Source organism: Helianthus annuus, chromosome 5 (assembly GCF_002127325.2).
Source record: "Helianthus annuus cultivar XRQ/B chromosome 5, HanXRQr2.0-SUNRISE, whole genome shotgun sequence".
Taxonomy (NCBI): domain Eukaryota; kingdom Viridiplantae; phylum Streptophyta; class Magnoliopsida; order Asterales; family Asteraceae; genus Helianthus; species Helianthus annuus.
Window position 1 is genome coordinate 159214720 of NC_035437.2, and position 27359 is coordinate 159242078.

The following is a 27359-nucleotide window of genomic DNA, read 5'->3' on the forward strand; positions in this document are numbered from 1 at the left end:
CGTATGTAAAGCAGCAGGGTCGCGTGAAGATTAGCGTGCTTATATGTGCAACAGCAAGGCTCGCATGGAGGCTGAGATGATCGTATGTAGAACAACAGACTCGTATGGAGATCGACGTTGTTATGCAAAAGAGCTTGCGTACATGACGACTTACGTGCTCATAATTAGTGGAGTATGCGCGCGAGGCGCCTAACGGGCTCGTATGTAGAGGAGCATGCGACTGCTAGCGCGTGTGTGCTCACTCGTAAGTAAAGGAGCATGCGCGCGTGGCGACTTACGTGCTCGTATGTAAAAGAGCTTGCGCCAGCCGGCGACTTACGTGCTCCTAAGTAAGGGAGCATGCGCGCTTGGCAACTTACGTGCTCGTATGTAAAAGAGCATGCGCGCGTGGCGACTTACGTGCTTGTATGTAAAGGAGCATGCGCGCGTGGCGACTTACGTGCTTGTATGTAAAGGAGCATGCGCGCGTGGCGACTTACGTGCTTGTATGTAAAGGAGCATGCGCGCGTGGCGACTTACGTGCTTGTATGTAAAGGAGCATGCGCCAGCCAACGACTTATGTGCTCATATGTCTTGCACCTTTCTAGCCTTCATCGGTGTGCGTGAGGATTGCTCGCCGCGTTCTCCCGATTTAATGTATGGCCAAGTCAAAATGTTGTCCTTAGGAGGTGCTCGTTTTGTACATCCGTGCTCCGTAATACGTGAAATAATTTTGACCCTTCCGATGGTGTTGCACCATGCGGGTAACAATTTATTGCTGCTAAACAGATGTTAGTAGCCTTGAAACAGAATAATAATAATAATAATAATAAGCAATGATACGAGTATGCGTCGCAAATATCGCAAGGTTAACAGTTGTTAAAACGATGAAATACTAGCCATGTCGTTGAATAATTGCATTTGCTAGACGTTAGCCGGTTTGTTTTATCGAGAAAAGCGTGTAACAAAAATAATTCAAGTGTTCACAGCCGGGTATGTATGAACAGTGTACATATATTAGCTAAAATGATGTGCTCAAATGCGTATTTAAAAGTCGTGCATAACTGTTGTAGTGTACAAGAATATATAAGCGTAAAGTGTAAGTTTATGTCTACCCGCATTGACGGAGCGTGTGTCCGCCGTGCACGAGACTTCTTAATCACGTGCCTGAGAGCCGCGATTACTGACAGTTTCTAAAAAATTCACCTAAGATGGAAAGCTGGATAAAAGATTCCGTCGGGCGGTGACGACCAAACAATGGGTGAACCGTGGCTTTTTAGAACACTAGAGGGATCGCAAAAAAAATTTAACCATTCCTCTTTTAATGAAAACGGCCAATAGGTGGCAACTTTATTAGGTGTTAATAACTGTAAAGCCTCTGAAAAGAGACGATTGCAATTTTTTTTATATAACAAACTGAATGTGTTGAATGTCTTGGTTCTTCGTTTTGCAAAGACAAAATTAGAGATGCCTTTTAATTCTCATCTCATGAGCGCTTTAAATGTCAGTGATGATTAGGAATTTTAGGTGACGTAAGCGTAAGCGAGATCTTCATGATTTGCTTTCCTTTGTAAAAAACCCTTGGTCAGCAACATAGTTGTCCCTCATCACTTATAAAGGGATTAAAAATGTCTGGTCAAAATATTTGCAGGGTCAATCATGTAAAATGTTGTAACATGTGGTGCTAGTTTGGAAAATGCATATGTCAACAAATATAATCACACTTGGCATTTTTTGTTTTCCACAAAAATTAAAGATTATTCCATCCCTGTGTATATATCATGAAAGCTAATGATTGAACACGTTCCCACAATTTGTGTTTAAAGGCTGGAAAACTATTGCAGTTAACCCATTTTGTAAATGTTAATATTGACCAGTGCATGAGTGTGAGCTAGAAGCTCCAATTGAACCCTGCTCGGGCACACCCGGAAATTGTAAAATTTGTAAATGATGTAGCGGGAGCGGTGGTCTTCGCGCAACCGTACATCGATGTGACTGTCACTGGCGTAGGACATGTGCGCTCACATCCAGAGACTGAAGGTGTACCCCGCGCACCGACGTGAATGTGAGTGGCGTAGGATATTCACGCTCGCGCGGCAGGGCATGTCCGGTAAGGGTATATGTTCCTGCGCGACGTTGCGTGGTTGGCAATGGGCTCACATTCTTGCGCGGCAGGTATCTCTGGCAAGAGGCGCATGTTCGTCAATGAGTGCATGTTCCCGCGTGGCGGAGCATCTCCGGAAAGTTAAATGATTTTGTAGTGAAAACTAAGTCATAGGCATTAGCCTGCTTTGTGTGTGAATTTTCAAAATGGATCATTAAATAATACAATGACAGCCTGTGATGCTGGCCCTGCGCGGCGTGACCTTACCCGCGCATGAAGACTTGCTCACGCGGCGGGGCCGTACCTGCGCGTGAAGAGGGCTGTAATTGTTTAAGACATAACAGAAATGGAGGCAAGGTTGTACCTTGTTTGAAGCTCACTTGCGTCGCATGTCGGAAAAAAAAGTTCATCCTTGTTGCGCAATATGATTGATGCTGTAGATGATAGGTGATTTTGATACGCTTGGTGGCGGGGCATGTCCTGCTGCGCATGGTAGCAGAGGCATGTCCTGTTGCGTGTGGCTGGCACGGCTGCCGGTGGTCTGAACCTGTTGGCGGCGTAAGGCAGGTTGCGCGAAGGCGCCTAGGCTCCAAAGATGGTTCCATTATAATGGTCTACCACTCGGTGTCGGTGGCGGAGATTGTCCGATATGCACGAGTTGCAGAGGATAACCGTCGGAGATGAGCGAGACGTGATAGCATCTCGCTGGAGATGTCATGTGGATGATATGGTGTCTGTCGTTGCCCATAGATAGCGAGTGATGGAAGCACTAACGGGTCCATCATGTTGACGATTTGAGTATCGTATGAATGTGTAGTAGTATGAGGGAATGTATGCATACGCATAACAACAAAAAGACTGGTATGAAAATGTACCGTTGGAAACATATAGTACATTTTATCCTGTCAATGTCAGGATTTGTCTGCTCATTGTAAAAGCATATGCAATATGAGATGTACCTTATGCAATATCAATTGCACTAGCCAACTGTGAAATATACCTTTTTAGAAAAAGATGTTGCACGCTTTTCTTCAAAAGACAATATGAAGAATAATATATTTTGATATTATATGACATAATTGAATGGCCCTAGGATTATTACGTGGAATAAAAGGGTTTTAAGCCCATACAAAAATCATGATGAAAACTTTAATGAGAGAAAAATCCGGAGGTTCTCGATTAAAGTTCGTGCTTATTGATAAATCTGGTTTGTATACCCCAGCAGAACATGTCTACTGAATGTTTATGGGTAATTTTCCTTTTTTGAACTCTAATAAAACAGATCTGGAAATTTGACCCATAAACAAATGTATGAAGAACAAGATCTCGAAGTCTGGTATAAAGAAACGAGATGTGGTGAACAAGATCTAGAGCCCCATCTCATCAGATCTGAGTTTTATCATGAATAAAGTTCGAGTTTTAGATCCAGATCTTAGTTTTATTGCTAAAAAAAAAAAAAATTTTTTCGGATCTGAAACAAATTCGAGTGCAGATTTCTGTAGAACACAGATCCTAGATTTTACCGTAGAACGAAAGATGTGATTGCTGTGGAGAGTTTAGATCGGTGGGCGCCAATGAAGAAACACGGGTTCACCGCCGGGATGACTTGACCGCGCTCTACATGAGGGTGAAGAATCACACCTTGTTCTTCCTCTTGAACCTAGATCTGCAATGGAGAAGAGAAGAAAGTGGAGCTGTAGAGATGACCGGTAGGGGAAAGAATCCCCTGTTTCCAGTAACAAAAGTGTGGCGGCTCCATATGCCATGCCCTAATCAAGAGGTGAAGACCTCTTTATATAGGGGGATATGGGCCTCCCCTAACCTCAATGGGCCAGGCCCAGTTAGGGGTTATCTCTACAAGCCCCGACCCAAAGTAGTGTAAACTACAACGCGTTGGGCCTCGCGGTTGGGTTAGTAGCAACAATAATAAATAATTAATATAAAAGCAATAAGTAACGGGAAGTCCGACCGCTCGGGTCGGGTTTAGTACCGTACCCCGTCAGTTATTTCTTACTCAACGAAACGAAACGGCGCCAAATTGTCCATTTCAGGTGAACGACCACTTATACAAACGCGGGTATTATCTTATTGATGGGATCTACCCTAGTTGGTCCGTGTTTATGAAGTCTTTTCCATATCCTCACATCCTGAATTAAAAAAAGTTCAAGAGGCAACACGAGCCCGCAAGAAAAGATGTGGAACGGGCGTTTGGTGTGTTAAAGGCGAAGTGGGGAATACTAAATCGTCCAATGCTTTCCAAAACGGTGAAAAAAATAAGGTCCATCGTGTATACGTGCATTATTTTACATAACATGATTATAAAAGACGACGGAAGGGCGATAGCACCGGTACACATTCAAGATCCTCCAGTCGAACCCGTCTTCGATGATACTGCTTTTAGCGAGCTCATTGACGAAGAAACGCATTGGAGACTAAAACACGATCTCGTTGAGCATCTCGGACGTTTAGATCTACCTCACCTTGAAGCGAATTCCGACGACGAGTAGTTTGTTTTTTTATTTTTCTATTTGAATGTAATTTTTATTTTTAATTTAATGAAATGTCTTTTCTTAAATTTTATTTAATTTTTATTAATATTTGTTTAATTTATAATACATGCATAACTACAACAAATAAAAAAAACAAGTCCCCCAAGAGAAGAGTGCCGCCATCAAATTGAGGGTGTGGGGGGAGTTAAGTGGGAAGTTGACGTGGCGTGTGCTCAGAGGTCACTCCCCACTTAGAGGAGTGCCCCTTACACCCTAAATTTTTGGGTTTGTGTCGGTTTCGAACTACCATGCTGCAAACACGGCCCATGTGCTTTGACTCCTTTTACGAATTGGAAAATTAGGTTCATATTCTGTCTCGCTAGAAAAATCTGATCAAATAGCAATTGTGCACTGGTACTTTATATGCGTAAAGCGATAAAACCTCCAAATCTAATTGATTCAAACAAATACATCTTTGATAATATGAATTGCATAACTTGTTTTAATCTGTTACTGGACCTGCGCACCATCCAACCTCTAAGCCAAATCAAGCTTACCGTTGTGCAAAACATGCACACAGCAAAAAAATTCCGAACTACATACAATACCACGATTTGAGCATGTTATGTCAGTCGGACCTAAATATGTCCGCGCCATTTAATTTAACCATCTAATATTTTACAGTTTTGAAAGCCAGTAAAAAATAAAAATGAAAATTAAACATGCAGGAAATAGTTATGAATTTCCCCTTTCTAATGAAGTGTGTCTGTACCAGCCTTGATCTTTCATCCACCATCCATGGGACTTGGGCTGTGACAACCATGCAACTTCTATGTACAATGGTCGCACCAAATTCACACTGAACAAATTTACAAAGCAAAACGTTAGAAGCAGATTCCATGAAACATTGGACGATCGATATATAGTACACACACGTGCCAAATAATTCCCATAAAAAACATTGTTAAAGTTTTAACACATGGATTCAGGAATGCAACAATTAGTTTTGTAGTTATATAACCTTCAAGGAGAGGTGGAATACGGTATGTGAAGAAAAATGCTATCTAACTGTTCCTAGGTTCGCCAAACAACTAAGGTTGTATGCTTTTTATACAAAAAAAAACATATTTAAAGATGACATGTTGCCCGGTTGCTTATGGATGTATCATATCGGGCTGCATTTAATCTCTAATGAGTCAAATTCAAAATTAGCGTTAAAAAAATGTGTCAAATGGGTCGAAGTGTCGCAACGTACAATTTTAATGCTTACAACCTCCTAAATCATTTGATTCATAAACATCATACTATTCTTGAAATAATATAACCTTTTTAAAATTGTATGACACACTAACTAATTAAAAAATATATAAAATACTTTATCAAAACTCAAAAGAGGCTTTGGGCCCAACTGCCCCAACCCAACCCAACCCTGTTCAACTCTGAAAAATTACTTGTGTTGACCCGTTACCCAACTCACATGAACCACCCGTTTTGCCAACTTTAATCATTAACTTTTTACCGACCCATCTAATCATAACTAACATACTTGAATCATAACTTTACAATTCAAAAATGCAGCCGAACAATGAAATATAAAAATGAAGCATAAAAAAAGAAACATACCAGGTATGTGATTCAGTATTTTCTGACATTAGAACGAGATTCTGATTTTCCCTTTCGATAGATTCGATGGAAGACTTATGCCTCTTGTCTGAATCACACTATCTGACGACTCCAATGCTCTGGATGTTTGAAGGGCCATTTCAGAATGGAGATGAAGACATGCCATTGCCATCTGACAAATTAACTACCAGTAAGCAACGTTTTGACATGAATCGATAATCAGGTAAGTTTTGTGTCCTCACCGTATAGCATTCCTTATCAGTGTCTGTATCAGCTACAGAGAGAGCCCATGTTCGCACCCACTCTAGCCCTCTCGCTAGTTCACTGCTTCCTTCAACCAATGCAGATGCTACGTAAGTTGGATTAAGAGCCAACAATATGCATGATGCTGCAAATAGCACAGATTTACGAACATATGCCTCCGCATGATGGCTTATTTCCCTGCAATTAACGCCATCAATAAATAAAAAAATCAACTTCCAACCTCATAATTTCACATAGAATGCCATATAGGGTATCACGAGTGCTAATTTACGAATCAGGTTGACCCAAAACAATTTTATCCCATTTTTGTGTGCTGAATACAATGACAAATATAATATTACTTCAACATTCATCTAACCATTTGAATAGATTTTACTCGTTAGAAATTACTTTGAGGACTTTCGTGCCGTTCAAACCCAATTGACCCGTAATCTATTAAGCTGACTTTTCTAATTTAACCATTTGACCCGTAAGAAATAATGCATAACCCAGATCGACCCATTCATATGTAGATAGACTGAAAATACCACCTCTAGCTACACAATTCAGTCGATGCAAATAGGCCAGTAAACGAACCGAACGAACACGAACACGAACATATAACCAAACAACTTTTTGTGTTCATGTTCGTTCATTAAGAAAATGGGTATGTTCGTGTTCGTTTATGTTCATTTGTTTAAAACTAAACGAACAGTTAACGAATGTAAACGGACATAAACAAAACTTAAACGAAATTTAAGAAACATAAACGAACACAAATGAACATAACCGAAATGACATAGATGAACACAAATGAACATAATTGACAATAATAAACGACGACAATTAGTTACGTTAAGTTCCACTGTAAAGCTAATTTTTAGTACTAGAAAGCCTAATTACTAATTATTTATATTTATATAAGTAGTTATAAAGCCACTTTTATGTTTATATTTATATAAATATAACTACTTAAATGAATGAACATAAACGGACGTTCACAAACATAAATGAACGAACAAAAAAAATCGTTCATGTTCGTTCATTTATTAAATAAACGAACTTTCCGCCGAACAAGTTCACGAACAGTCATGAACGTTCGGTTCATTTACATTTTACAGGCCTAGATGCAAAGATTTGTAATACCTGGTACTCAACATATCCAGTAATGGGAGTGCCAAAGCGGAAGCTTCCGGATGCATGGCAGAACATTTCATACAGATACCAAGCATGTGAATAAGTTTTCCAAGAACGATAAAATCCCTACCAAGAAAGTCAACCCCCTGACTTTTTTTGTCAAACCCCTGCATGGCTGGAAGCATAAACGCAGCAGCAAACGGAGGGAACTTATTCTGGGACCATTCCACCCAATCATCTTGCACTACATTCAATGACTTAACACTCCACCGCCTTGACTTTCCTCTTTTGACCTGACCTGGTTTGCTCGGGAGGTCTCTCTCATAAGAATAAGTCAAACTCAACGGAGATTCGGTTCCTGATATCTCTTTCCAGATACTTGAACCCGCAGGCCCGATGCTACTTGGCATGAACCATGGTTGTGTCTCGGCGGTGGTCGATATTTGGGGTCTTGTAGGGTGCTTTTGTCTAGCGGTTTTTGCATGAGCGAGTTCAAGTGCTGCATCAGTCATGACGTCAAGAATCATGATCCGTTGGCTGGTGTCTACGTTAGGTGAATATAGTAGCTTGTTTATTGGATCTAGACTTCCTAGTGGACAGTTGACAATTAGGGCAACTAGGGCTTTTTGTCTTTTTTCTTCGGCTGATTCTTCTTCTCCTTCCATAGTTGAATCTGAGCAACGAACCTGGACTAGGGTTCTGACTAGATCACTTGCGATAAACGCAAGTTCATCTGGAGCTGCTCTAATAAGCTTTTCCGCAACATCTAAAGCTCTTTCAACCTGCCAAAATAATATTAAACAAAAAACACTAAAAGTTGATTTCAGATGACTCTATAAGAAAATGAAAACGACTTACACCATCAGCGTCATCAGACTTCCTTAGTGCACCAACAACATCAACCAACTGTGAAAAATTCTTTTTCAAATCGGTATCATCGTCAGACAAATCATACGGTTGTAAGGAAGATTCACTCGATGTTTCCGACACATCATCATCGTCATCATCATTGTCTACATCATAAGCAGCTTCATTATTCAACGTTGCAGGATCAATAACCTCATCTGGATCAACCAATGTTAATTCCATCAATTCTTTATCAACATTCTTAATCTTTGCATCTTTATAACTCTTGTCTTGGTTTATATTCGTTTCCTCGCCATCTGATATTGCCGATACTGCCATGTCAGCATTCGCCGATGTGAACTCCCAGTTAATAGTCTCCTCTTTGAAGTTTTCATCGAGATAAAGAGGATTACTCGGGTCAATCGCTTTTGAAAAGACTAAAGCAATACTGCTGGCCATTCGTCGAACCAAATGTGAAGGGCTCTCCAGCCTACCTGACATCACAAAGCAAAAGACTAAAATGAATAGGAAAAAAAATCATTATTATAAGTTACCGAGTAAAATGCCATTTTTTTCCCTGAGGGTTGGCTAGTTTTGCGATTTTCGTCCAAAGGTTTGTTTTTCCGCATTTGGATCCAAAAAGTTTGAAATCTTACCATTTTCATCCGACTCGTTAACTCCATCTAAATTGTCTTCGTTAAGTTAGGGGTATTTTCGTCTTTTTTTCTCCGTTAAGGGTATTTTTAATACTTGTACATTATGCTAAATGCTTGTACATAAAGTGAAAAGACCGAATTGCCCTTTAAGTTAACAAAAAAGACGGAAATACCTCTGACTTAACGGAGAAAATGGATGGAGTTAACGAGCCAGATGAAAATGGCAAGATTTCAAACCTTTTGGATCCAAATGCGGAAAAAACAAACCTTTGGACCAAAGTAGCAAAACTGGCTAAACCTCAGGGACGAAAATGACATTTTACTCTAAGTTACCAATTAAAGAAACGAGATACATACAGCTAACTCCTTGAAGAATCAAGTGCATTGCATCCTTGGTAGCATCTAAATCTTCTTTATTTAGCTTTTCTAAGCAAAGACCAACTGCCGCAGTTAAATCTGAATCTCAAAGTTAAGTAATCGCTATAAAAGAGATGGCGTAAGTGTAAAATGAACATACAACAAGAAAAAAAGACAATCGGTTCAAATTTTATTAATGGTAAGAAAGAAATGAAAAAGGATACAAGCTTGTTGCTCTATTGGTGCTGACTGGACAAACTCTCGCTTGGACCATACTGCAAGAAGACGACTAGTAGTATCCAATAGATTGCAATTATTTTGACTTTTGACCTTGAACATGGTATCAGGAGGGCATTGAAGAACCGAAAATTGAAGAATCCATCTCAGACAACATACTGGGAACAATTTCCAGAGTAAAAATCTTTCTGTAAACATAGACCTGCAATATTAGCTGTTACGTTAGCTTGCCATGTAAAACATTCCCATCATCATGAAAACTTTAGTAATGTCTTTTTCCAGTGGAAGTGAATGTTCGGAAGGATAAATGAATGAAGGGAAAATCACTAAAATGTTTTAATGAATCACAAAATGTCACCCTTGGCTGGATCCATATGTTCCACAAAACATGCTAGACAACAACAAGTAATGTATTTTTTGTTGGTTCCACAAAAGTGCTTTGTAGTTGAGCATATAATTGCTGAATATAACTTTTGCTGGGTTACATTTCTTATTGGCATGTCAAACAAAGTTAGAACTGCTACAAATAGATAAACAACAACAACCATACCCAGTAAATCCCACAAATAGCAAAGTTACTTATAGGGTCTGGGGAGGGTGGGATGTAGACAAATAGATATTAAACTAATAGTAAAAAACCCAATAACATTAGTCTACTACATATAGGGTCATTGAGAGTTGACTTTTCCATGAACAATTGCTTCTTCTTATCGAACTTAAGCACAATGTTATAAAAATTTGGGTTATTGGATATTATCACCCCCAACTATTGGCTATTGGCCGCTGCCACCCTCAACTATCACTTTGACGACCGTCACCCCCAACTTAAGACTTAGTGTGTTCTGTCACCACGTCGTTAACTAATTATTAACTTTTGATCTTGTTATTATACTTTTGTGGTGTCCTAATATCCCTAAAACCTTCCTAAGATCCCTATGAGACCCCCCAAAAGTATAGTACCAAGATCAAAAGTTAGTGATCAGTTAACGACGTGGTGACAGAAATACTAATTGTTAAGTTGGGGGTGACGGGCGTCAAAGTGATAGTTGGGGGTGGCAGCGGCAAATAACCAATTGTTAGGGGTGATAAAATCCAATAACCCTAAAATTTTATATCTTTCTTTGCTAGAAAACCCTAAACCTTTTTTTTTAAATGAAATAGTCCTATTATATGGACTCTGTTTCTTAATCAAGTGATAAGTCCACAATATCTGATACCATCACATAGAGAAAAACTTTAATAGTCCTCGGAATTTAATTCCTTCATTATTCATTCTACATCTTATAAATTCCATCTTCTAGAAGGATGAAAAAACTTAACGTTTTATTAATTTATAGCCATAAAAACTCCAATACCATGTTTTTACTTTGTTCAATAAATTACCAAATTAAATATACTTTAATCACACATATACGCAACGCTTTAATCAATGGGTTTAACATATTTTAAAAAACGGTTGTGGATTCCTGGTATCAAATCGCATAACTGTGTACGGGTGTGTTTTTATACACATTCAATAACAAGGGAAAGCCACCAAAATGTCAAAAATGAAGGATTATTTAACAAAATCAGCCAAAGAATGTATCCAGAAAAAATGCAATCCACTATAAATCTTATCCGGCAGTCCTCTTTATCAACGAAAACAAATGATAAAGCAGGGAGACATTTTGTTAAAATTGTGTCAAAATTTGACATTTTGTAAAATTGCTTCTTCATTTATTACATTTTGGTGTCTCATTAATAAATCCCTTGTGATACATTATGTCTCAAGCAGAGGTGCTCAATCCAACTAACTTATATGAAAGCAGATCAATCCAGGTTATATTTGTTTGATACTTTGATAATGGGCCAAATAGGTAAAATATAAAAGGTAGGTAAAACTGAAATGGGTCAAAAAGTTGTTTATTGTGTTTTCTAACACTTACAACATCCTAAATTATTTGATTTAAAAAAAATATTATATTACTATTACATTTTCTTTTAATTCTCAACAGCAATATTATATATATTTCTTAATCTGACCCGTCCTGTTTCGACCCACACACAAAATTATACATTTTGACTGGGACCCATACTGACACAGAAACCAACCCGCATGTCCTCAAGTCCCAAGTGTTGTGCAATTGTTTTGTACTCGATTACAAAGAACACAAAGAACATACCTAGAAAAATCATAAGGTCGAAGAACCATATCATACCTGATGGATGATTGGAGCTCAAAAATCTGGTGGAACAACAACCAAAGAATCCAGTAACCTTCGACATCATTTATTCTTTGAGTTGCTAGTCTATGTAAAAGCTGCTCAGATATTCTTTCTACGGCATATGAATCTTTAATTGCCTCCATTATCTTTGACCAAAACTGCAAACCAGGCTTTGATTTAAAAGCCTCGGAAACGGTCAAATCACTCCCGGGCTGCACAACGCTTTGAACTTGAGTAACAATTCGAGGAACCATTTCGCTTAGAAGCAAGTCTGCATGCCACAAGAACAAATACTTATTCAAGCCAAATAAAAAAAAATTGGATTCTGATTACATTACCAGATATAAATACTGGATATTGCAATATGTGTTGGTTACCAAACCTTATCCTTAATCAGATTAATGCAAAGAAACCTAAAGTTCTCATGGTTGTCATATCATAACATACCTGTAGACCCTCGCCGACAAATACGAGCAAATGCATCCCCAATAAATAAAATAGAACCATCCAAATCACTTCTATTGAAGTTAGTTGCTTGATCATAATAGTTTTTATTCCACTCTTCTGCTCCTTGAATTAGTTGAATTGTTATCCTTTTGATGTATAAGCTGATAAATTCCCGTCAAGACAAAACAAAATCCAACATGATGATAAGTAATAATAATAACTGTCAAGTATCTTCTTTGCTGTTGATAATGTTAAGGATACTGTGATGAAAGTAAGGTTGAAGCTCCCAATCGTGCTTTGTCAGGGACAGACGTAACAAGTTGTGACACTTTAGAGATATTAAACTTGCGCCGTTCAAGATTATTGTTTCCTGGTTGGTGAGAAAATTCTCTAACTAACTGGAGCACCCCATCGTTTTCAAGCAAGCATAATGCAAGTAATCTGTCATAAATATGACGGTTAGATCGAAGATATAAATCCTAAAAAGTTGTCATATATATAATTTCCATAATATATGAAACACAATCATTGGCAGTACCTCTCAGTGTTTGAGCATATGCTTGTTTCAAGTCTCCCATTTAAGTGATGTTGTAAATACGGAACTAGAGTTTGTACAACTTCGGATACACAGCCTCTTAAAACGAATACATCATACAAGTGTTTCTTTGCAGAAACGGGGAAACATGTTAGCCAATTCAAAGCAACATCTGCATATCATAACACCTAAAATTAGTACAGACATGTGATTCAGTTTTTAGATAGTGAAAGCAAGTGCAATTCTTACAAACTGTAGGACACATATAAAAAGCTTTCTTCGTAATCACTAGCTTGATGTACAAAGAAGATGTGGAGTTTAGTGATTACCAACTAACAACACTCTAGCTAGTGTCGGAAATGCAGTACTTTGATAGAACACCTGCCACCAGTTATCTCTTTCATGTTCTGAAGGAACTTCTGCTCCAATAACCTATGCACACCACAAAGACATAATGAATGACAAAAGTAACACTGGCTGCCAAAAAAAGCCTAAATTAATCATCTTCTCTTTTAAAGATCAAAAGAATCATCTTTCAAGAGACAAACACAACTCATATAATCTACAACAACATACGTACCCGACCCAATAAACCTTTTATTTTTACATGTGCAGTATACAGTATATTAATCTAGATAACAAAGAAATGTAGCTAAAAGGATAAGAGTAAACAACCAAACAAAAGTACTAATAGTGGAAGATTAAAACTACCGCTAACATACAGTGATGAGTTAAATATAATAGCTACATATAAAAACTATAGGTGGCAAAATGGGTGGGTTGGTTGCCGGGTCAGGATGGGCTGATTAAGAAAAGGATCAGGATAGGTTTTGGTCAAGATGAGCTAAAAAATAATTACTTTGCTGGACTTAATTTCCATTTAAAGTCAACAGCTTCTATCCAGTTGGATAACCTCAATTTTACACAACAGAACTAGGCCTCGCAAACGGGTCGTGTCGTGTCGTGCGGGGTTGGGTTGCGGATCAGATCAAAGCGGGTTGATCTAATAAAGGGTTTTTTGGTTTGGGTCAGAACAGGTTTCGGGTCGGGACGGATCTGTTTAAAAAACGGCTATTTTGAATATTAGTGTACAACTTCTAAGTTCTGACTTTCTGGTCTTCGGCATCTGTTACGCGCGATCATGTCTCGTTTTACGCATGTGGAGCCGGTTACACGTACCAGGATCTGGAAGCGCCCGTCACGCAATTAACCAACCGCCCGTCTGGCGCCATGTTACTCCGCCCCGGCACGCAATTAACCAACCGCATGACGCGTAACCGGCGTCGGTTACGCGCATTCAGGCATCAATTACGCGTACGGCGTCTGTTACGCGTTTTTACTCTGGTTACGCGTACCCGATCTGGGACATGCACGTAACACGGCCCTGGTAAGCGCTTAACGCAGCACTCGACACGAAACCGGCTTTGCACGAGTAACCGACGCCAGTTACGAGGGCGCCCTTGGTTACATGTGTTTAATGCCTGTTACGCGCATTCCGGTGTCGTTTCACACATTTAGGTATCGGTTATGTGCGGGGTGTTGCTTACGCGTTATTAAACGCAGGTTACACGTACCGGGGCCGGAAAACACCCGTCCTACATACGCCACATAACGCACGTAACCCAGCTTCAATACACGCTTAACCCAGCGTTAAACGCAACTAATCGTCTATGCATGAATGACCGGCGCCGGGTTACGCACGTACCAGATTGCGACATTAGATTTGTATGGATGTTGCTATCTTCTATCTCAACTTATTAATTGATGTGCGCAGATGAAATACATTGTTTTCTCCAGTTAGAAAAATAGCACCAAACCATGCTGACCCGTTCGAAAAATAACACCAACCCATTCTGACCCATTTCATTAGAAAGGGTTGTCTCAGTTAACCCGTTCTGACCCGTTCAATAAGAAACAGCTACCCATATCAACCCAAGGCCAAAACTTTTAAAAAGACACCCATATCAACCCAATTTTGGGATGGTATGTCAAATTTGCCAGGCCTGATAAAAACGCAAAGAGACGGGAAAACATCACTAACCCCTATACAGTCGCCTAAAAAGGTCTACAAGCTAGACATCACTCATCACTAAGGCGAGGCTAGACAAACTATATAACATGTTTACATGTAAAACAACATATATGTATAAATTTGCAGCACCTGTTCTTTATAACAATGCAGTTTCCATTTTGTAATAAATTAAATAATTCACTTAAATTATGAGCTTAATAAACTGTTTATTGGACTTTCTTATGGAACTAAGAAATACAAACAATAAGAAAAATATCACAAACCTCATCTCTGTACTGTTTGTCAATGCTACCTGCAAAGTCATAAAACTAAACCAGTTAGTAACATTCCTTCAGTAACTATAAATAATAATAATAATAAAAGCCCTATTTTACACCAAGTGTATATTATGTTCAAATTAAACCTAATCAAAACAAAAATACCATAATTTATTCCATACAGATAACTATAACGATTGAATAACGAGTTAATTAACATAATTAACCTGCGATTGTACGAGAATCGAGAGGAAAAAGACGAACGGCGAAAGAGTGAAGTGCGTATATAACTTGATCAACGTTTTTTGCTTCGTTGATCGAAACGACGACGTTTCCGACCTTCTCGAGTACTTTGCTACTGGTGCTTTGTTCAATTCCGTTGTTGTTGTTGTTCTCTGTACCTTCGCCGGCGTCCATGGCTGCTCCTCCGTGCTCGGTGGCTCTTTTTGCTTCCAGATGTTTCCAATTTATTGGTTTGGGGTCAATATTTCATATATACATGATAGGTCCCTTAGTTACCAACTTCTTGTTGAAATACCCCCCTTGATTCTTAAAATTGTACATATCAGGCTTGCTAGTTTACAAGAGAAGATTTCAAAGTGACCTTCCAAATGTTCAATAAACTACTAAATATCCCCGCGCGATGCGGCGGGTTGTTCGATAAGTAACGGTTGTCTTGTTATGGTATCATTACGCGACCGGCATCCAAGGGCGTACCCACCCTAAGGTGTGGATGGGCGGGCGCACCCCTTGAAAAAATATTTTTTAGTGTTATTTTTCACCCAAAATTTCGAGCGCACCGCTTGAAATTTTTACCCGCACCCCTTGAAAATTTTCAACCGCCCCACTTAGAAAAAAATATTATGAATTTATAAAAAAAATAAACATTGTTTATTATTTAATATACAAGTATATAACACAATTTATATAATTATTTTTTAACCACTTATTCAGTTAATTATTTAATCTAATCAAAGCTCAATCTAAAATATATTTTTATTAACCCAACCTAAAAAAATTGAACTAAATAAAATAACTCAAACCCATCCACCCATTCCATACCAAATCCCGCCCAAAAAAAAACTCTTAGTGATTTGACGCCCTTGCTCACGATTGGACGACTATTTTGCCGGAAAAACCAAAATTTCGACAAGACCGACCCATATTACGCCAGAACTCCGATATAGAACTATTATGGTTTCTTTATTGATTTTTTGTTTTTTTTATGTTTTATGTGATGATTAGAAGAAAATATAGACGTATAAGGGTTGATTTTTTTTATGTTTTTTGATGTTCTTTGGTTGTTCTAGACTTCTAGTTAGATGATTTTGTTGTTTTGTTTATAGCTTTGTTTGTTTAAATGATAAATTACAAGTAATCAACATTTAATACTAGGGCTTGAATCTTTGAAAATAAAATTGAAAATTATGGACTATGGTTGAACATGATTATTTCTTTTGTTTAAGTTTTTAGTGTTGTTTTATGAACTTATGGAGCAATTTATATGTGATAGGAACCATGAGTAAGAATGTAATGAACTTATGGAGTGTTTAGTATCTCTAGATAATGTTTTGGATAGATTTCAAAAAATGAAAACCTGTAGGGTAAAATTTTAAATACGTTTGTAATGACGTTTGACGTGTTTTTGATGATTATATAAATTTTAATTTGATATTGTTTTGTCCTACATGACCCGACTCGATCCGATCTATTATGAACCGATTTTTTTATATAGTTAGGCGCCTAAAATCTTTAAAAATATTCCGCACCCCAAACAAAAAATTCCTGGGTCCGCCACTGGCCTTCACTTCTCCGCCATTAGTATTTGTTTTTTTTTTTAATTTTTTTTGAAACGTATACTTCATTAACAACAAGCCGACCTAAACCGGGCCGACCAAACACTATAACAAACAGAAACCAATTACATATTTACAAAAGAACACCAGTCTTCCCAACCTATCCCTTTATGTTTCGACCTATTAGCAAACCAAAGAAACCCCAAAACTTTAATCTCGCTGAGAATGCTTTCAATCTTAATCGGCCAATTAGAAAAAAATCAGATTATTCCTGGCTCTCCACAGGCTCCAACAAGCTATAATTATAATACCCTGAACCGCGTCTTTCTTTTTATCCGAAGCCCTAAGATCTGAATGAACGCCAAAAAGGTCTTTAAGAGAGAAAGCGAAGATGCTAGGAATTTTACACCATTTGCTAATTCCGTTCCAAACGTTTGCGGCAACAAAGCAACCTATGAAGACGTGCTCGGATGTTTCATCGGCACAGTTACAAATACGACATGTAACCTCCCCAACAAGAACATTCCTTTTATTAAGGCAATACCAGTCGGGATTCTATCCATTTCCAACCTCTATGCGTGAATATTACATTTAGCAGGGACCCATTTACACCAATCTAAAACAAACCTGTTGACCGCAACTTGATCCGGTTGAAGGAGTCTTTTTGCTACCTTGACTGAGAAAGATCCATCACTGTTAGCACTCCACATCCATGTATCTTCCATATCCGAGAGCACAACAGGATCCAGAATCGATCTAAGCTGTTGCAAGCTCGAAGAAAGGAGAGGTTCCACCAGCGGTTCCTTCCAGTTCCAACCAAAAACCCGTTCCGACCCGACGATTTTTATCCAATCAGCCACAACACATCTTTTATCTGTCTCTAATCTAAATAAATCTGGAAATTTGTTTTTTTTTTTTTATAAAACTTCATAAAAACGACCTTCGCCATTAGTATTTAGTGTAAGTTATTTATTTTTAAATTTTTAATTCCGATAGCATAAATTATTTATGCATTGAACAAGTAAATTTATAATTACTTTATGTTAAAAATGTACACATTTATTCAGGTCAGTTGTATATAACAAGTAGTTATTATAATTTTTATAGTTCTAGTAATCCTTGTTTGTGGTTTTATGAGGTTTGAACTTCTAGGAAATACTTAAGTGTTGGGCTTCTTTTGAGACTTGGGCTTTGGAGCTGATATTGTTTTGTCTTACATGACCCGACTCGATCCGATCTATTATGAACCGATTTTTTTATATAGTTAGGCGCCTAAAATCTTTAAAAATATTCCGCACCCCAAACAAAAAATTCCTGGGTCCGCCACTGCCGGCATCCGTACAACGACTGAAAGAGAGAATCCAAAAAACAGTGTGGTATACCCGAAAGGATGTCGACATGTGTTTCACATCGATTAAAAAGTATAAAACGAATATCAGTAACAGTTTGGATAGTACCGTTACCGGTATCCATGTTATTCACTCAGAATCCCCATGGTACAGATATTGTGAAAATGAATATCGGTAACGGTTCTGATAGCATTGTCATCGATATCGATGTTCGGTCAGAATCGCCATGATACCGATATTGGCTCTGTTTCTCATACACAAGAAAGCCAATACATTTGCTTCACCCAAGACCCTATCCATGTTAGTCCGCTTCCCATTGAAAACTAGATCATTACGAGATCTCCAAAGGCACCAAAAAACAGTTTCGGTAATAGTATAAATAATCTATATCCACCTGTTATTACTCCACATATTTAAATGCATGTTTAGCGCATCTCTCGTTTCAAAGAGGAAGCAGGTAGGCAGCCTACACCAATGAGCTACTTGATCCCACACTTCAATAGACATTTGGCTGGTTGTAAATAGATGATCTTACACATCATAAAAGCTGCAGCTTGTTCAAGGAACAAAGATGCGTCTTTGAGCAAGCGAAACTTTAGTTGGCAACCGGTTTAAAAACATTCTCCAAGTTAAAAAGTTCACCTTAAGAGGTGTCCATATGTTCGAGCAGTGGGTATCCGAAAGCACCGGATTCCCACCCATCTACAGCAGTTTGCGAAGACTCTTAACCGTATAACAGTGCGAACCTTCCAACGCCCAGCCCCAATTATCCTCTGCAGTGGACAGCGTTGCTGCTCCAATGAGGGCAGACAACCTGTCCAATTCTACAGTTTCAATTGCACTGGATGGGAGACGAACCCAATTGAAGTTCATGGTTAACCTTCCATTCGCCTGTCACACCCCGACCCGCAAGGATTGGTACGGCGAATGATGATCGTCCATAACTTATGACAACTAATAATAGTTTTAATATTTAAAGCACATCCATTTTTAAATTATCACACATAATCATAGGAATATTCAACACTATTCAAACAAAATTTTATTACTAAGGCATGTGTCTTCAACTTCAAATCCTCAAACTTGTGTAGTTGTAGAAAATAATTTTGGGTCAACAAAAGTTGGTGAGTAATCCTTATTTTTATAAAATGATTTTTATATTATTTCTAAGAAAAAGTTGTTGGACCAGTTTTGGTCAAAAATCAAACAAAGGATAATGTAACCAAATCTGATTTTGTGAGGTAGTGTGCTTGTATGTTTGATAATTGAATGAACAAATGTGAAATGTAATGAACAATGAACACAAGGATTTGTACGAGGAAAAAGCCTTTGATCTCAATGTGATATCCGGCACAAAAAACCTCGGATAGTGAAAACTATCACTATCAAATGTATTAAACTAACAAGAGTTTACAACTTCGGAAGTTGATCAAGTGTTGTACAATGTTTGCTAAAGTGTGAGTGTGTTTGAGAGCTAATGTTCGCGAGAGAGAGAGTGTGTGTTTTCTGCTGATAGCAGTTGTTGTTATCTATACTTGACCAACCCCTTTAAAATAGAAATAACAAACAAGTCTGAAATATGTGCAAGACCACGTCCAATCAAGTTAACGTTGAGCCATTTCCACACGTGCAACATCTTCAACGATTCCAGTCCGATATTCTCGCCATGACTCAGTCCACATTGCCCATGACCTGCATGCCATTACAAAAATATACAAGGAACAACTGTTAGTTAAGTTATAAAAATAATAAGGATCCGTGATCCTCAAACTTCCTGCATCAGACTTTAAGGATCAGTGATCCAGGCGGGTCTAAGGATAAGTGATCCATAAGTATAAAAATTAACCCTTAACAGGACCTATAAAAAACAGATGATATTCAAAAGCCAAAATACGACCAAATGATCAAGAAATAAATAGTAGATGAAGCATTATTCTCCCAAAGATAGTGAATCTTGAACACTAATAAGAACATCTGTTGAAGGCATGCTGACATCTGTTCAAGCCTTGGAAACCATTATTGAAGAAGAACCAAGCACTGATTAAGGCCAAAGCCCCGTTGAAGCAGGATCTGTTCAAGAAGACCAAACATCTGTTCAGGGCAACAGATGTTTGATATGAAGCAAAAACGGTTTAAAGATTAGCGGTTTCATATATGTAACAATATTTTACTTGTAACAGAGTTTTCATGTCTTGGATCAGATAATATATTCCCACAGATGTTTACAAACATCTATGAAATCTTTTCTGTTAAGAATGTTAGATGTCACTATCAGGGTGACGTCGGCCGATCACAAACAGAGCTTTCATATTTGTATAAATAGATCTTACATGTTAGAGATCTAATTATCACTTTCATTCCTTTTGTATGAACAGTAAAGTGAGTGATCAGGTTGAGGGGAGATTGTATAATCATCATATCATACTTGTAATCATTTGATTTCAACAAAAAACACTTGTTGATATATCTTCATGCTTGTGTGTTCGCATTAATTATCTTTCAATTTATAAATTGATCGTTCTTGATTTGCTTATGGACCACAAATATCAAACTCAGATCCTACAATTGGTATCAGAGCTTGCTCACATTAAACTTGATTTCACAATCAGTTTAATATTCAAAGATCCACAAAGAGATCCAATTTGTTCGTTGTATCTGAATTCAGAGTCAAACGTATAACTAATAAAAGTTTACGTACTTTGTTTTCACAAAAGATCAAAAGGAATGGCACATAACATTCATGATTCCTATATTTCCGGTTACAACAGCAAACCACCGATGCTTGTTAAATCAGAATATAATATCTGGCAACGTCGGATGGTACACATACTTGCTCAACAGAACATAGGATGTTGGAAGTCTGTTATATTCGGACCTCACATTCCAATGGTACCTAGTGTCAAAATCCAAATGTCTAAAAACTTTTCAACCCTCTGCTGTTCCAGTCATAAAGGCTCTCCAATCATCTACGACTAGAAACTTTTCAATCATAAACACTTAGAAACTTTTCAAACACTTTCAACCCTAGCGTATCACCCCTTGAGCCTATCACTTTTTGGAACGTATAACCTCCTAGCGTACCACTAGTGATGCATAGCCTATCACTTTTTGCGTTTCTAGTGATACGCGTATATCACTGATGCGTTGGACACAATCTAAAGCGCACCACACATGATGTTTTCATTTTGCAAAAATTTTGATGTGTTTTTGGACGTTTTTAAGGTTTTCTTCGGAGATAATGATTGAAGATGAAAAATAACACAACTGAGAAGAAAATACATGAAATTTGACGATGAGAATGCACAAAAACCCAAAAATTCTTCAAGAAATAACGAAATTTGCCGTTTTCTTCAATTATAGGCCATGTCACAAGTAGATATAAGAATTTCAAGCTGCTCTGATACCACTTGATAATCCAGTAACGATCTTCGTATGACGCGGTTAGACGTGTAAAACGATGTACGGATCTACTTTAACACAAGAACACGTGCAAAATCTTGCTAATGTGCGTGAATATGACGCAAATCCGTAAATAAACATTGAATGTATATTTCGGCAACATTTCATCTCCTTTACAAAAGTTATCTCTAAAGCAATCCCAAAGTTATGACCAAACAAACCACTCATCTCTATATAAAGACACACCAATCTAGCGCATCAATGACAGATGATGCATCAGTGTTGCACTATGCATGACTCTTGCATGCGTAACCCTGGGATGTTCACATGTTAAACCAAATCAGACAAACGAATGTGCTACCATAAACAAAACGCAATCATTATACATAACATAAATATACTAACAAGTACTTGTATTTTAAAGAAGTTTAGTAACTAATATATATCAAAACTAGTTTAAGTGACTTTTTTTTTGTGAGAAATAAAATAATATGTTTGTTTTTATGATATCAAACAAATAGTTGTAATAAAATAAAATTAATTACGTTTATAATGCACTAAAATTAAGACAACTAGGATTAGAACAAAAACTCAAAATAGGACGGATACAAGAGTATGGAACTAGTTATAGTTTTCAAATAGGTTTGACTCTTTTGAGATGGGTACGGTATTTTTTTTTTTTTTTTTTTTTTTTTTTTGAACAGCAAACTCACTTTATATATATATATAAAGAGCCAGCAAGCGACTGGAAACAGGCAAACAAACAAAACAAACGAGAAAAAGAAAAAGGTATTAAGTGATTCTCATCCAGTTACCCAAAATCCATCTCATATTCGTTTAACCGAAATTTATTATATTGATATATTATATACTTTTAAAAAATATAGTAAATAGTATTTTAAAATATGAGTAGTAAATTACAAGTTTTGTCCTTTATGTTTACACCAAATTGCAGGCGCTGTCCTTTAACGCAAAAGTTGACAAGTTTTGTCCTTAATGTTCCAAAATCTTGCATGTTATATCCTTTAGGCCAAACTCAGTTAGATTTTTTGGTTAAATATGGTCAGGGACTATTGCGAAAAATCTGGTCACTATCTCTGTCTCTCTCTCTCTACTGCCATCGACTGAAATTCCGATCGAGAACCAACAAGATTAGACTAGAAGGTATGGGGGCCGGCTGAGGCCCGGCTAGGACCGGCACCGGTCCCCCACACCACCCCCCTGGGGCTCGGCTCGGCACAACCGGCCACCCACAGCCGGGGTAGCCGGACCTCTTTCTTCTCTTGCCTCTCACATATACCTATACATACATACATATATATATATAAAGGGGTTCATCCCCCACCCCCTAGGTCCATCCCCTCCAAGCCGAGCCTACGTGGCGCCTACGTGGCGGCTCATCCCCTCCAAACCCATCCTCTCCATACCCTTTAGTCTTATTGTCTGCCCTTTCAAGGTAATCACCACTTACTTGTTTTTATGTGTTTAGATAATTAATTAATTGTCCCCTTAAACGTTGTAATTGTTGGTGCAGGTATAACCTAACATTTCTTTCTTTTATTATCTTCACTTACTGCAGATTGGCCTTCCTTACAGGTAGCAGCTTGGAAGAAAACCAACCATAATCAAAAACAGAAATGAAACCTAAAACCTCAAAGCATATAAAGCCCCAACTCTTGGTTGGTCATACAACACAAAATGGCAACACATTAATCCAATAAACAAATAGTTTGGGTGTAAACAGGTGTTTTACATTATTATTAAACACAAATAAAAAAACAAAACCATTAAAAACTCTTATCCGACAAGATTCATGATGCAAAACAATACCATTTTGAGCCGATTTCATACCTAACCAAAAAAGGGAACCTTCGATTGTGAACTTATTAAAAGATATTCTATCTGCACCAAAATGCTGAAAAATTTAATCCCATTATCTGAAACAAACAGATGATGAGGCAAGTGGAATTAAGAAATTTATGAAGAACAGAACAAATGTCAAATATGTCTGATGGCATTGGCGGCTGAGAAGACATTGGGCAGTGGTGGTGGTGGTTCAGATATGAGCAATGGAGGCGGTGGTGGTTGGGTGTAGGCGGTGGAGGTGGGAGATGGGATGTGGCTGCGGTGGATTGTTGGTGGTGGGAGGTGCAGGTGGTGGTGAGAGAAAGGAGAGGAGATTATGTTAGAGATATATATATATATATATATATATATATATATATAAATATATATATATATATATATATATATATTTAAGGTGTTTCAATATTTATATTTTATTTTTTATCTGGTACACAATTAGTCCCTTAAATATCAAGTTATTTATTTAATAGTCCCTAGGGAGGTAAAATGACCAGATTTAACCAAAAAATCTAACTGGGTTTGGCCTAAAGGATATAACATGCAAGATTTTGGAACATTAAGGACAAAACTTGTCAACTTTTGCGCTAAAGGACAGCGCCTGCAATTTGGTGTAAACATAAAGGACAAAACTTGTAATTTACTCTTAAAATATTAGAAACTTGAAACTGTAAAATATAAATAAATAAATTGTATAGTTGTTGGGTTTTTGATATTTCAAGTTACTTGTGAGTGAGGGGCTGTTTGATAACATCTGGATAGTTAAATGCTGAACCAATAAGAGGTCTGAACTATTAAGTGCTGAACCAGTAAGAGGTTTGAACTATTAAGAGCCTGTATAATGTTTAACTGTTTAGAAGCAAATGTCCGACCAATTCAGATTAGAGGTCTTAACCATTCAGACTCTGTACTATGCTTAACCATTCAGAGACAAATGTCTGAACCATTCAGATATCTGCTCGTGAAACAAACAGTCTGAATCATTGAGTGCTGAACCAGTAAGAGGTTTGAACCATTAAGAGTCTCGTTAAGAGATAAACAAACAGCCCCGAGTCTTAATATTCGGAATTGAGAAATTTATCTCGACATTTGAAACCAACAATAATCCGTCTGGCATATTAGTTTCAAACAGAGTACAAAACAATTTCTAGTTCTCTATCTCACATCGAAAACCAAACTTCAACCATGTTGAAATCAACCATTGCTCCCATGCTATTAACCCTCCACTCAAAAACCAAAACCAACACCATCCTCCCCTTCAAAACGCCCATTTTTTGCACCTTATTACCTCAAAGCCCACCAACTGTTCGACGAAATGCCTCAACCAAACCTTTAACCATCGAAACACCCGAAACCCCTTCTTACAATCTCCCACCAGCTTCAGCTTACATCCACCTCCCCTTTTGCCGCAAACGCTGCCATTATTGCGACTTCCCCATCGTTGCTCTCGGCTCCACATCCCCGGAAACCGCAGATGATGACCCAAGAATATTAAACTACATTAACACTCTTATCCGTGAAATTGAGGCAACAAAAACACATTTTGACCCACACCCGCCTCTTCAAACTGTCTTCTTTGGTGGTGGCACACCTTCTTTAGTGCCACCAAGACTTGTTGCTAAGGTTCTTGACACTTTGAGATCAAGATTTGGGATATGTTTGGATGCTGAAATATCAATGGAAATGGACCCTGGTACATTTGATGATAGGAAGCTGAAGGACTTGATGGGGTTGGGTGTGAATAGGGTGTCTTTAGGAGTTCAAGCGTTTCAGGAAGAGTTATTGAAGGCTTGTGGGAGGGCTCATGGTGTTAAGGAGGTTCATGAGGCGATTGAGATTATTGGTTCATGTGGGGTTGGTAATTGGAGCATGGATCTTATTTCTTCGCTCCCGAATCAAACTCAAGAAATGTGGGAAGAGAGTTTGAGGCTCACGGTTGAAGCGCAGCCGAATCATGTCTCGGTTTATGACTTGCAGATTGAAAAAGACACCAAATTTGGATCACTGTAAGTTTTTCAAAACAATCTTTTTTTTTATGCGTATGAGTCATGATACCTTGCTTTGTGGCCCATCTAGTGTTAAGGTTTTAGTTAAAACCGAAAATTAGATGACTTCCGTCCCCAAAAGATTGTCGATTTTTGTAAAATTTCCCTGTGTCCATAGCTTTTCTGGATTACATGTTCATACTTACCTTCAGTGTCAAAATGGTACAATTCTTGATTTTGATTTTTAAGGTTGTAAATTTACCAAATCTAAAAGTTAAACCCTAAACAGATAAATGACAGTCTGCTCATCGCCTCAATGTTTTATGTCCTTACCCTAAGTCAATGTCTCTTGCTCTCAACGTCATTGTTCGTGCAATATGATCATCGCCTCGTCGGCCACAACATTGTTATCCATAAGAAAAATATTATGCCATGAAATGTGCTCGTTTATTAAGACATAAAAACTTGAGACACGGTTGTCCAAATCGCTCGATCTTCGCTCGCCGCAAATTTAAATCGGGCGACACGGTTGTCCAAATCGCTCGATCTTCGCTCGCCGCTCGCTCGAAATATTTACTGCTCGGAAAATGCTCGCTTGATTTGTGGCTCGGTTTTAAATGAGCCGCTCCGCTCGGTTCGTTTTGTAAACGAGCCAAGCACGAGCAAAGGTCCGCTCGGTTCGGCTCGGCTCGTGAACATATAATCATGTTGATACATAACTTCTATTCAATTAGGTTCATGGTTTATGGTATAAAATTAACAACTACAGTCTACAGCTAGAGGTGGCAATTTTGACCCGTTCACCTATGAATGGGTGTATTTGAGTTCTGTTTTAACTTCAAAGGATTAAATGAGTTAAGTCAAACAAATGAACCTCCCAACTCACAATATAGTGCTTGCTGGTTGGCCCAGCCCTTTTATGCTCTTGCCTGAACACTGACTGACACATTACCCGACCCGCCCGTTTTTACTATATGTTCGTTACCCAAATGAGTTTTACAAAAATAAAATGAGTTGCAATGATTTACAGGTACACACCAGGTGAATTCCCACTGCCTTCAGACACTCAATCTGCAAAATTCTACCGAATGGCCTCAAGAACACTCGGCGAGGCTAATTATAACCATTATGAAGTTAGCAGCTACAGCAAAAGCAGTTTTGAGTGCAAGCACAACTACACATACTGGATAAACAAGCCTTTTTATGCGTTCGGTTTAGGTTCTGCTAGTTACATAAACGGAACAAGATATTCAAGACCAAAAAAGTTAAAAGACTACACAAATTACGTGAAGAATTTGGAGGATGGTTTAGTTGATTTGGGCGAAGAAGATGATGTTGATGAAGGGGAAATGGCTATGGATATTGTAATGCTTTCGTTTAGAACTTCAAAAGGGTTAGAATTCAAGAGTTTTGTAGAAGATTTTGGAAGCGAAGTCGCTGTTGAATTGTGTAAGGTTTATGAGCCTTATATGAAAAGTGGGCATGTGTTGTTTTTGGATGATCAAAGAAGAGAAATTACGGAAGATGAGTTTAGTTCGTTGGTTTTAGATGACGAAAAATTGGAAAATGAGATTGGGTTTATTCGGTTAAGTGATCCAGATGGTTTCCTGTTGTCAAACGAGTTGATATCGCTTGCTTTTGGGGTGATTGATCCTTGAATGATCATCGAAAATGTGTTTTTTTTAGTTAAAGACATTCTTTATGTAATTGTCTTATAAAGGCAGTTTATCCTTGGTAATATTTCCTTCTTTGTTTACTTACTAGGTTAGTTACCCGTGTGATACATGGGATAAACTAATATATTTTGTAAATGCATGTTTT

The 27359-nt window shown here is 38.0% G+C and overlaps 2 protein-coding genes across 2 annotated transcripts; one reads left to right on the plus strand and one right to left on the minus strand.

The window, feature by feature from the left end:
• Nucleotides 1-5023: 5023 nt before the first annotated feature.
• On the minus strand, nt 5024-15609 carry LOC110941687 (telomere length regulation protein TEL2 homolog). The gene is made up of 14 exons (XM_022183353.2): nt 15374-15609; nt 15153-15181; nt 13187-13289; nt 12861-13029; nt 12584-12763; nt 12323-12483; nt 11870-12146; nt 9659-9873; nt 9435-9533; nt 8434-8915; nt 7585-8357; nt 6438-6636; nt 6196-6367; nt 5024-5431 (listed from the first exon to the last, which is right to left on the minus strand). The coding sequence occupies exons 1-13, from the start codon at nt 15561-15563 to the stop codon at nt 6224-6226; spliced, it is 3021 nt and encodes a 1006-aa protein (XP_022039045.1). The 5' UTR covers nt 15564-15609; the 3' UTR covers nt 5024-5431; nt 6196-6223.
• A 9001-nt stretch (nt 15610-24610) lies between these two features.
• Nucleotides 24611-27278, plus strand: LOC110941688 (heme chaperone HemW). The gene is made up of 2 exons (XM_022183354.2): nt 24611-25559; nt 26569-27278. Exons 1-2 carry the CDS (start codon nt 24739-24741, stop codon nt 27194-27196), a joined length of 1449 nt encoding a protein of 482 aa, XP_022039046.1. The 5' UTR covers nt 24611-24738; the 3' UTR covers nt 27197-27278.
• Nucleotides 27279-27359: the final 81 nt, after the last annotated feature.

Coding starts and splice junctions, on each gene's coding strand:
- LOC110941687 (XM_022183353.2), bottom strand. CDS start 15,563: ATGGACGCCGGCGAAGGTACAGAGAACAACAACAACAACGGAATTGAA. Junction 8,916..9,434: donor GATTCTTCAAGGAGTTAGCT/GTATGTATCTCG, acceptor TTGTGATGTCAG/GTAGGCTGGAGAGCCCTTCA. Junction 6,368..6,437: donor CTGATAAGGAATGCTATACG/GTGAGGACACAA, acceptor TTAATTTGTCAG/ATGGCAATGGCATGTCTTCA.
- LOC110941688 (XM_022183354.2), top strand. CDS start 24,739: ATGTTGAAATCAACCATTGCTCCCATGCTATTAACCCTCCACTCAAAA. Junction 25,560..26,568: donor GACACCAAATTTGGATCACT/GTAAGTTTTTCA, acceptor AATGATTTACAG/GTACACACCAGGTGAATTCC.